The sequence below is a fragment of the Neophocaena asiaeorientalis genome, unplaced genomic scaffold (genome assembly GCF_003031525.2).
Source record: "Neophocaena asiaeorientalis asiaeorientalis breed wild unplaced genomic scaffold, Neophocaena_asiaeorientalis_V1.1 scaffold166, whole genome shotgun sequence".
In the NCBI taxonomy this organism is placed as follows: domain Eukaryota; kingdom Metazoa; phylum Chordata; class Mammalia; order Artiodactyla; family Phocoenidae; genus Neophocaena; species Neophocaena asiaeorientalis.
In genome coordinates, this window is record NW_020174933.1 from 3181241 (window position 1) to 3193153 (window position 11913).

Here is an 11913-nt window from a genome sequence, read left to right on the forward strand (position 1 = left end):
GCCTCTAATAAGGTAAAGCCTGTTACATTCCGTAAGAGGGCATTGAGCGTCCAAAAGAAAGGGAGCAGTTATATTTCCTCTCTCAAGTTCAAGTTATTTTAAGTCCTGGGTCAAGGACAGTCACAAGTGTGCTAACCACTCTACCGTTTAAGTTGGAGATGACTTGAAAGCGTAGCATTTCTCTAACCTTTGGATAGTCCTGTTTGCTTTGTAATGGTAAATTTTAGATAAATAGTGAAATGTGGATGGTTTCATGAATTGTTTCTTGTTCAGATGAGAGATCTCCAGCTGCTCAGTATGTAGACCTTTTGCTGAATCCTGAACGTTACACTGGCTATAAAGGGCCCTCTGCGTGGAGAGTGTGGAACAGCATCTACGAAGAAAACTGTTTCAAGTAACTGGAGGGGGTAGGGGAAAGAGGAGGATTGACTAGAGGGAGGGTGGAAGAAGGGGAATACTTGTTTCTCTTGGAAAAAATTACATCAAAATGTCAAACCATTTTACGTTTGAGTTTTGTATTTTCTTTTTCAGGCCTCGATCTGTTTATCGTCCTTTAAATCCTCTGGCACCCAGCCGAGGTGGGTTTTTGATACATTTTCATGCTTTTAGAAATTGTTTACACGATACCTTTGTAATTATATGTTGAGAAAATTTTCAGCTATTTATATTTTTGCTTAATTTGAATGATCAAAAGTATAAGATTAGTTCATAGTTAGGTCTCAAGATTTCCACATTTTATACAATTACTGTCATTTATTGACTGCCTGATACGTGCCAGGCCCTAAACTAGGAGCTGTATATAAAATAAATTAGAATATATGAGTAATCCATATATATTAGAGGTTCCTGGGGAACTGGTAAAAATCTGAATGCCCAGGCCCTGTCCCATACCAGTTGTCACAGTCTGTGGAATTCGGACCCAGGCGTTGGTCTTCTTTAAGCTCTCCAGATGATTCCAGTTTGCAGCTGCTTTCAGAACCAGTGACTCATAGCATGCTTCTCTGACTTCAGTACGCATACAGATCACCTAGGAGCCTTGTTGAATACAGGTTCTGATTCTGTAAGTCGTGGGTGAGACTCCCAGGTGATGCCCAAGTGCTGATCAATGCATGACTCTGATTCAGAAGGCTGCAGAGGAGCATCAGAAAGCTAGGTGGCCACTCTGCCACATCAGGCTGTTGAGCACATGAAATGTGGCGGGTGTGAAACTACATTTACGTCATTTTAGTTCATTTCAATTTAAAAACTGAAGCGCAGTATAAAATATTTTTGCCATTGAACGGAACCTGATTGTCTTGGTAGAACTACTTTAACTCTTGCATCACAAAACAAATTGTTGATGTACTGCAGTGCGTGTATACCTTTTACTTTTTAAAATGTGGATATTAGAAAACATTACAAATTTTTATTAGAAAAAAATTTAAATTACATATATGGCTGTTGTTATAGTTCTGTGGGACAGCATTGTCTCACATAGTTGGAGTTTATTCAATATAAAATTATTAGGCGTATCCTCAATCTGTTCTCAGCGAGGACTCAAACCCTGGGAGCAGCCCTGTGATTGACGTGCCATTCTAATGCTTTCTTTAGACCAGGATTGATTTAGGAACTTGTATTTCCTGGTCTAGATTCATCTCTTCAGGCATTTCTCAGAACCAGAGTGACTTAGGAAGTTTGATGAATGGACTGCTCTCAGATGTGCACTCACAGTGTGGCCAGTAGTTTTCCCAAATTCATCCTGAAACTGCTTAGGCAAGATAATCGGAGTGTGAAGAAGGTGTGCATGGCTTCTTATCCTTTGTCTCTTTTACTACTTTAACCTCATAACTTTTCCATTTTCAACTTAAATGTTTTTATTATACAAGATTTTGTAAAAATTGAAACAATGCAAAAGTTACATAAAGTAAAAAGGGAATGCTTCCCCCACCCCTACCTCCACACACTTTTTCTTTTCCATAGTACAGAGTTTGGAAGGTATCCTTTCAGACCTTTTCTATGATCACTTACTCTTTTTTTGGGGGGAGGGGGGTGGCGGTACGCGGGCCTCTCACTGTTGTGGCCTCTCCTGTTGCGGAGCACAGGCTCCAGACGCGCAGGCCCAGCGGCCATGGCTCACGGGCGCAGCTGCTCTGCAGCATGTGGGATCTTCGCGGACCGGGGCACGAACCCGTGTGCCCTGCATCGGCAGGCGGACTTCAACCACTGCACCACCAGGGAAGCCCTCTTTTTTTTTTGGCTGTGCTGGGTCATCATTACTGTGCGCAGGCCTTCTCTAGTTGTGGCGAATGGGGGCTACTGTTCGTTGCAATGCACAGGCTTGTCATTGTGGTGGCCTCTGGTTGCGGAGCACGGGCTCTAGGTGTGCAGGCTTCAGTAGTTGTGGCTCGCGGGTTCTAGAGCGCAGGCTCAGTTGTGGCGCACGGGCTTTGTTGCTCCGCGGCATGTGGGATCTTACCAACCAGGGCTTGAACCCGTGTCCCCTGCACTGGCAGGCGGATTCCTAACCACTACATCACCAGGGAAGCCCTTTTTTTTAAACATCTTTATTGGAGTATAATTGCTTTATAGTGTTGTGTTAGTTTCTGCTGTATAACAAAGTGAATCAGCTATATGTATACATATCTCCCCATATCCCCTCCCTCTTGTGTCTCCCTCCCACCCTCCCTATCCCACCCCTTTAGGTGGTCACAAAGCATGGAGCTGATCTCCCTGTGCTATGCTGCTGCTTCCCACTAGCTAGCTATTTTACATTTGGCAGTGTATATATGTCCAGGCTACTCTCTCACTTCGTCCCAGCTTACCCTTCTCCCTACCTGTAGCCTCAAGTCCATTCTCTACGTCTGCATCTTTATTCCTGTCCTGCCCCTAGGACAGGACCAGTTTTTTTTTTTTAGATTCCGTATATATGGATCACTTACTCTTAAAGCAGAAAATGTAATTGTTCATTTAATAAAAGCATCAAGTCCTAAGAAATACTTCACTTCCATATTATGATAAACTAGAGACATGAGGCTGTAGGAAAGCTGAAGAAAGGAAGGAAAGTGCATAGAGAAAAGGATAGAGGGAGGAAAGAGGAGCAGAGAAAAAACAAGTGTAGAAGAGGGAGACAAAAGACTAGGTAAGGGAGAGAATGGGTCCTGGGTGATAAGTGGGTACCCCAGGAAGTAATGCAACAGTTCTCACTAATGCTGTTTATATGCTTTCTCCACTGAAACTGCCAATTGTCGAGTAACAGCTGTTTAATATTTTTTTTGAATTTTACTTTTTTATACAGCATGTTCTTATTAGTCATCCATTTTATGCACATCAGTGTATACATGTCAGTCCCAATCTCCCAATTCATCACACACACACCCCACCCCCTGCTGCTTTCCTCCCTTGGTGTCCATACATTTGTTCTCTACATCTGTGTCTCACTTTCTGCCCTGCAAACTGGTTCATCTGTACCATTTTTCTAGGTTCCACATATATGCGTTAATATACGATACTTGTTTTTTTTCTCTCTGTCTTACTTCACTCTGTATGACAGTCTCTAGATCCATCCACGTCTCTACAAATGACCCAATTTCGTTCCTTTTTATGGCTGAGTAATATTCCTTTGTATATATGTACCACATCTTCTTTATCCATTCGTCTGTCGACGGGCATTTAGGTTGCTTCCATGACCTGGCTATTGTAAATAGTGCTGCAATGAACATTGGGGTGTATGTCTCTTTTTGAATTATGGTTTTCTCTGGGTTTAGGCCCAGTAGTGAGATTGCTGGGTAATATGGTAATTCTATTTTTAGTTTTTTGAGGAACCTCCATACTGTTCTCCACAGTGGCTGTTATCAATTTACATTTCCACCAACAGTGCAAGAGGGTTCCCTTTTCTCCACACCCTCTCCAGCATTTGTTGTTTGTAGATTTTCTGATGATGCCCATTCTAACTGGTGTGAGGTGATACCTACATCCTTTTAATGTATTGTTGGATTGTGTTATTTTTGTTGAGGATTTTTGCATCTATATTCATCAGTTATATTGGTCTGTAATTTTCCTTTTTTGTAGTATCTTTGTTTGATTTTTGTGTCAGGGTGATGGTGGCCTCATAGAATGAGTTTGGGAGTGTTCCTTCCTCTGCAGTTTTTTGGAAGAGATTGAGAAGGATGGGTGTTAGCTCTTCTCTAAATTTTTGATAGAATTCACCTGTGATGGCATCTTCTCCTGGATTTTTGTTTCTTGGAAGATTTTTAATCACAGTTTCAATTTTATTACTTGTGGTTGGTCTGTTCATACTTTCTATTTCTTCCTGATTCCATCTTGGAAGGTTATACCTTTTTAAGAATTTGTCCATTTCTTCCAGGTTGTCCATATTATTGGCATAGAGTTGCTTGTAGTAGTCTCTTAGGATGCTTTGTATTTCTGCAGTGTCTGTTGTAACTTCTCCTTTTTCATTTCTAATTTTGATTTGAGTCCTCTCCCTCTTTTTCTTGATGAGGCTGGCTAATGGTTTATTAATTTTGTTTATCTTCTCAAAGAACCAGCTTTTAGTTTTATTGATCTTTGCTATTGTTTTCTTTGTTTCGATTTCATTGATTTCTGCTCTGATCTTTATGATTTTTTTCCTTCTGTTAACTTAGGGTTTTGTTTGTTCTTTTTTCTCTAGTTCCTTTAGGTGTAAGGTTAGATTGTTTATTGGAGATTTTTCTTGTTTCTTGAGGTAGGCTTGTATAGCTATAAACTTCCCTCTTAGAACTGCTTTTGCCACATCCCGTAGGTTTTAGATCATCGTGTTTTCATTGTCGTTTGTCTCTAGGTATATTTTGATTTCCTCTTTGATTTCTTCAGTGATCTCTTGGTTATTTAGTAACATATTGTTTAGCCTCCATGTGATTGTGTTTTTTTCCCTGTAATTCATTTCTAATCTCATAGCTTTGTGGTCAGAAAAGATGCTTGATATGATTTCAGTTTTCTTAAATTTACTGAGACTTGATTTGTGACCCAAGATGTGATCTTTCCTGGAGAATGTTCCATGCGCACTTGAGAAGAAAGTGTAATCTGCTGTTTTGGATGGAATGTCCTATAAATATCAATTAAATCTATCTGGTCTGTTGTGTCATTTAAAGCTTGTGTTTCCTTATTAATTTTCCGTTTGGAAGATCTGTCCGTTGGTGTAGGTGAGGTGTTATCTGTCCGTTGGTGTAAGTGAGGTGTTAAAGTCCCCCACTATTATTGTGTTACTGTCGATTTCCTCTTTTATAGCTGTTAGCAGTTGCCTTATGTATTGCGGTGCTCCGATGTTGGGTGCATAAATATTTACAATTGTTATATCTTCTTCTTGGATTAACACTACATTATGTAGTGTCCTTCCTTGTCTCTTGTAACATTCTTTATTTTAAAGTCTGTTTTATATGAGTATTGCTACTCCAGCTTTCTTTTGATTTTCATTTGCATAGAATATCTTTTTGTATCCCCTCACTTTTAGTCTTAATGTGTCCCTAGGTCTGAAGTGGGTCCCTTGTAGACAGCATGTATATGGGTCTTGTTTTTGTATCCATTCAGCAAGCCCGTGTCATTTGGTTGGAGCATTTAATCTATTCACGTTTAATGTAATTATCAATATGTATGTTCTTAGTACCATTTTCTTAACTGTTTTGGGTTTGTTTTTGTAGGTCCTTTTCTTCTCTGTGTTTCCCACTTACAGAAGTTCCTTTAGCATTTGTTGTAGAGCTGGTTTGGTGGTTAATATTCTTAACTGTGTTTCTTCCACACTATTCCTGGCTTCCACAGCTAGCTTTCCAACAGCTTTTTTCCAAAAATGAAATTTTCTCTCAGAATTCCACATGTAAAGTTAATCAAGACAGCGCTGCTGTGGAGCCTGAAAGCCCAGCCTTCTGGCCTCTCCCCCACATCTAGGCAGCCCCATAACCCCTGCAGGGATGCTTTCACTGACTAGAGTTTGGGAAGTGCTTTTATTAAGGTGACTATGTGCTGAGGAGCAGTAGCTTAAAAAAGAAAAGTACTCCAGTCTGGAAACACATGTTCAGAGAGTTGTGTGCCTTATGATTAAAGGAGTGACTGTATATTTGTTAATTATTGAAACGAGTGGTCTTTACGATTGTTTAGTTACTCTCTGATACTAATTATTGCATAAAACATATGTGAAAATCTTGTACTCTTTGGCCTATATTCTTATTAAGAAGTCTTATTTACAGGGTAACTATACACTGAGCAAGGTTCATGGTATAATTAATAGTTTAACACATAGTAAGTTTTAATCCCATAAATAAATAGGATTGGAATCTGAAATGTGTAAGACATTTTCTAAAATCCTGTCTATTATTTTCTCTTTCAGGAGAAGATGATGGTAAGTTAAAAGTCTCATGTTTGCTTAAAATGTAGAAGAAATGCCTTTAATGATCAAAATTTGATTTTTTTCCTGTTTTTAATTCAAAAGAAAGTATCCTATTTTTTTTTTTTTCCAGAAAATAGCTACCAATCAATGGTGACCAAAAAAAGAAGAGTGTTTTTTATAATTTAAAGTTACCCTATGTTAGGGACTTCCCTGGTGGCGCAGTGGTTAAGAACCTGGCTGCCAGTGCAGGGAACATGGGTTCGATCTCTGATCCGCGAAAATCCCACGTGCTGTGGAGCAGCTAAGCCTGTGCGCCACAGCTATTGAGCCTGTGCTCTAGAGCCCACGAGGCACAACTACTGAAGCCTGCGTGCCTGGAGCCCGTGCTCCACAACAAGAGCAGGCACCGCAATGAGAAGCCCGTGTACTGCAACAAAGAGTAGCCCCCGCTCGCCGCAACTAGGGAAAGCCCGCGCACAGCAACAAAGACCCAACACAGTCAAAAATAAATAAATAAATGTATTTATTAAAAAAAATAAAGTTACCCTATGTGTCAAGGGCACTGTGATGGGCATTGTAAAGGATAGAAAGATGTATAAAACATGCCTTCCCTCTAGGAGCTAAAAATATGTATAGTGGGAATGATCAGCACTGTACATAAGTGATAATAAAGAAGTATTACGTACATAGTACAACAGTAGGTGGTGTAGCTCTTCAGAGGTAGAACAGATCCTGCCTCACTGGGAAAATTTACTGGAGGAGGTCGCATTTGAGATGGAGTTGAATGATGGACTGATTTACAGCCTGAAGAATTGGATAGTGTGTGCTACTTGGATGACAGCATGGACCAAGGGGTTGAGAAAGGAAAAACAAGGCATGTTTGGGGAGAGTGGGAAAGACTTCATATATGGGGTAATTTAAAATTCGATGAGTAGAGGCCAGATTATTGAGGACCTTAGGAGCTAGACTTTTCCTGTTAGCAGCTGGGGCTTTTTGAGTAAACAAGTGAGATAATGAATGATGTTTTGTGTAAGAGTATCATCTAAGTAAGAGTGTGTTGAATGAATGATTCTCTAGGAAGATGTTTGTGTTGTTTTGCTAAGGATGAAGACTCTCAGGAGACAAAGTAATTCCCCACCATCTAATTTATCCCCTGGACTCCTTGCTCAACTCACCTATGTGTTGAGTTTTTATCATCATGCTTTGCTTTTCACAATTAAAATAAGGATGAGTATAGGAACTATATTAACTTTTTTTATCTTTACTGACTGCCATTTTTCTTTTCACTCAGAACAATATTGGGCTAGAAATAGTTCTTTTAGCATAGTACACAAGGGGAAGGACCCTTCATATTCTGGTCGTTAACTTTTCTGAAGAATTATTTTGAAAATTTAGGGAACTTTTTTATTATCTCTTAAAACTTAGTAGTTTTAGATAATTGAGGAAATATACTTAGGTTTATTGCTCAGGAAAAATGGAATTAATAATTTTCATACTCACTTTTTTCTGGAAGTTTTGAATAATGCTGTGGTTATCAAAAGCAAATTTAAGATTGTTTCTCCTCATACTTATGGATATTTAAGCCTTCAAGTGAATAAGGTTTACATAATATTTTGACTGGAAGTTTTCTCAAAAATTTTACAAGTCAAAAAAAAAAAAAAAAAGAATTTTACAAGTCAAAATGTCATTTATAAGAACTTTTTCCCAAAACTACTTCAGTAACTTTTGGACTTTATTTTCTAGAACCATATGCTTGTTTTTCCATTACACATGAGCAGTGGACATATTCCTTAATCTGTCATGAGGAACGTTTTATAGACTTAATTTATTCTTATTTATGAATGACCATTTAAACATTTTAACCCAGTTCTGTGTGTGTGTATAATTTTGATTGTTTTTGTTTTGTTTTTTAGGAGAATCATTCTACACGTGGCTAGAAGGTAAATTTAATGTCTGCATTTTAAATTTATTGGCATCTTGCAAAAAATGAATTGATTTATTTAATATATATTTGTAAGTTTTAGGATTCATTAAATCTTGACAGTGTTTGAAAGAAAATAACATGTTTTAGGTTATTATAGTTTAGGATAAAATTATTTGAAAATTTTGAGGATATTGGTCAGCTAAAAACCAGTGTTATGGAAATATACAGGGCAGATGCGGTCATCAGGGTTCCAGAACTGGTTCCCAGTCTTATTTCCATTCTGTATGTAATACTCATCCAAACTACTTTTCTAGTAACCACTGTGCAAGTCTGTTTTTTTAAGTAGAGGCATTCTTTTTGGAAGGAAGTACTTTTTTATATATATGAAATTAAGGGAAGATGAATTTTAATTCAGAAGGTTTTAAACATGTTTACACATATAGTCTAAACTTGTCTAACTGAAGGATAAAGTAATATAGATCCCAATATATCACATACCTTCACATTCTTATATTTTCTAGTGTTGAAATTATGAAACGTTATTAATGGAAAGCTGAAACATTCTAGGATTTTAACAACTTTGGTTAATAACTGGATATATGCTGCTTTTAAAAAATTTACCAAATTGCCATTAATTTATGAAACCAAAAGTTCAAATGTATTAATGAAAGATAAGCAAGTTGAATGACACTGGAAAATGGATATTTCATAGCCATAACCTTATAGGAACTCTACTGAGTTAAACTAAGCACTTAATTCCATTTTATCTTTGTTAATCAGTCGTGTTAACTTATGAACGTGATTTCTCTTTGTTTTTTAATGAGCTATTTTTTTTTTTTTTTTTGGCTGTGTTGGGCCTTCGTTGCTGCACACAGGCTTTCTCTAGTTGTGGAGCGTGGGCTTCTCATTGCGGTGGCTTCTCTTGTGGAGCACAGGCTCTAGGCACGTGGGCTCAGTAGTTGTGGCTCGCGGGCTCTAGAGCTCAGGCTCAGTAGTTGTGGCACCCGGGCTTAGTTGTTCCATGACATGTGGGCTCTTCCTGGACCAGGGATCGAACCTGTGTCCCCCGCATTGGCAGGCAGATTCCTATCTACTGCGCCACCAGGGAAGCCCAATGAACTATTTTTGATGTGCAGATACTGCTAGGAATTATATTGATAAATGGCCAATGTGGGAAGAGATGGTTATCTTTGTTTAATTAACTTTATTTTACGAGCACAAATTGTGGAAAGTAGTATTTAGGTTAAAAGAGGTGGTCAGAGACTCTGCATATTGATAATGGAGGATGAGAATGAAATTTATGGGCAGTATCAGATTCTAGGGTATACTATATCAACCACTCTCCTTGTATCCTATTGATGAGAGTCTCTGAATATTGATACACAGTCCAGCGGTAACTCCTATTTGTAGGCAACTTTTCTGAAATTCAGTTTCCTGATCTGGGGCACGAGAGTGGCACTAGCCACCCAGCTTACCTACACTGTGAGTGTAGATGATGCCTGTGAAAACTGCTTCGAAAATCACTAAACGGTCTACAAATGCCAAATAATAGTGTTAACAATATATCTAGCCCTTTTGTGAGAGAAAAAGTTATATATTGGTGTCCTGTAGTTCAGTTGATGAAAATGAATTTGAATGAAATTAAATCCAGAAGAGGAAGAGGAGAACCACTTTCTAAATTGAATAGTTGGATTTGCCAGGCATTAGGGCTGGCAGCAGACCGCAGGCAGGGAGCACCTCTCCAGCACTTTCTGCTAAGAGTGTTGTGTGTCTTCTTGGTGCATTCACTTGGCTCATCTTTTATTATTAAGATTTTGCTTGAAGTTACCTAATTTTCACAGTTTACAGAAGTACATATCTACTCCTTCCCTCCCTCTTACAACCCATCCCCTTTTAGGTAAGGGGCTTTGTGGGCTTTGCAAATTAGAATTCCCTCCTAGTTTTCATTTTCTCATTTTTAGGCATATGAATTTTCATGAGCTTTGCTTTGCCTGTTTTCCCTTCCCTTGGCTTTAGATATTTTACTGCTTAGAGAAGTAGATTGGAAGGAAGAGGAAGTGAACTTCAAATCTGATCATTTTGGTACTTGATAACAGATTTGATTAAAAGTTTTACTAGAGAAGTTAATACCTAATGTTTTATCAAAGTTGTTCATATTGTTTATATTCCTTGTTTACCATAAACATTCAAATTTGGCCATATACTTTTATGAAGAAGCCACAAAATAGAACTGAATTTCTACCTTTTGGTCTCTATCCGTGGTGATGAGAATGTTCTAGGAAGAATTCTGAATTAGGGAATGAGATCTCAAAATAATTATTTTTTCCTATTAGAAGCTACTTGCTTCAGAGCCATCTGTGGTAGAACATAAAGGGAAAGTAAGTTGAAGATCTAAAAGATCCTGAAAGGATGCAAAGTAAGCCACATACATACTCTTAAAAAATCCTTCAGCATATAAATGAGATTGTTTCTTAGTTTCCACTGTTGAAGCCCATTTTTCCCCATAGGGAGAGTAAAAAAACCAAAAAGCAAAAAAGACAAAAACAAACTCTGTTGGGTGGTAGGAAAGGGGAAAAACTAATTGTTCTGCATCTAGCGTAGATTCTTAAAACTTTTTGCATTTTTATCTATTTTTAAATTTTTCTATGAAGAATATTTTCTAAAAATGTTTCTCTTTTTTCGTTGTGGTTAAATATACACAGTATAAAATTTACCTTAAGCACTTCAGAATTTAATAGCATTAAGTTCATTCACAATGTGTATTACTCTTATAATAGAAAATATTTTTAAATGGAGGCAGGGGTTGGATAGGATGGCGAAATTATCTTGACCTCTGTTTTGAGCAAAAGCCTGTGTGGCTTAAGAAGGCTACATAAAATAAATTTCCATCACATTACTGAACTCCATCTTGATATGGTTTTACTCACATAGTAAATAATCAGCACACATTTTTTTTTTAATTGGCTGAAACTCCTGGATGTCTGTTTTCCAAGTTTTTGCTCCTTACCTGTGGAACGTACAGTTAAGTAGAATTAGAGAATTCCAGGGCAAAGGATTAATAAGCACCACTAAAGAATCTGGAGGAAGGAAAGAAACAGAATTCAGTCTCTTCTTCCTCCACTAACAAGTAGGTTCAAATAAAGAACATCTATAGGGAAGGGAAAAGACGAAACAGCGATTGTTACGCCAAAGCAGTGACTTTATATGTGCTTTAGTTTAGCCTAAACCACAAAAACTCTGTGCTGTTGCCATCTGGGTAACATGAGGACTTTTCCAAGTGCATCCATAGTGTTTGGACCTCCAGTAGCCCAGACATTTGTATCTTATTCTGCACTAAGTTATCATATTCAGTTAACTCCATTCTGAAGTCAGAATCTTATTTTATCTTCTAGTGATAGTAACTCAATCTAATTATTTTATATTAGTCCTTGATTTGTTTTTAATGTCCTCGAATGTTAACTTTAAAAATAAGCCCATGTACCTTAATCCTCTTGATTCAGTATTTTTGTTATCTAAATGGATGTGATTTCTTTTTCAATATTTTTCTGAATAGGTTTGTGTTTGGAGAAAAGAGTCTTCTATAAGCTTATATCGGGACTTCATGCTAGTATCAATTTACATCTATGCGCAAATTATCTTTTGGAAGGTAATCAGA

At 37.8% G+C, this 11913-nt stretch overlaps 1 protein-coding gene across 1 annotated transcript in view; it reads left to right on the plus strand.

Annotated features, from left to right (window-relative positions):
• Positions 1-11913, plus strand: part of ERO1B (endoplasmic reticulum oxidoreductase 1 beta) — a 90207-nt gene that overhangs the window by 65678 nt on the left and 12616 nt on the right. The window contains exons 8-12 of the mRNA XM_024761486.1: positions 274-394; positions 532-578; positions 6335-6346; positions 8248-8274; positions 11812-11904. Of these exons, the coding sequence (XP_024617254.1) occupies positions 274-394; positions 532-578; positions 6335-6346; positions 8248-8274; positions 11812-11904 (300 nt within the window). The remainder of the gene's footprint in view (positions 1-273; positions 395-531; positions 579-6334; positions 6347-8247; positions 8275-11811; positions 11905-11913) is intronic.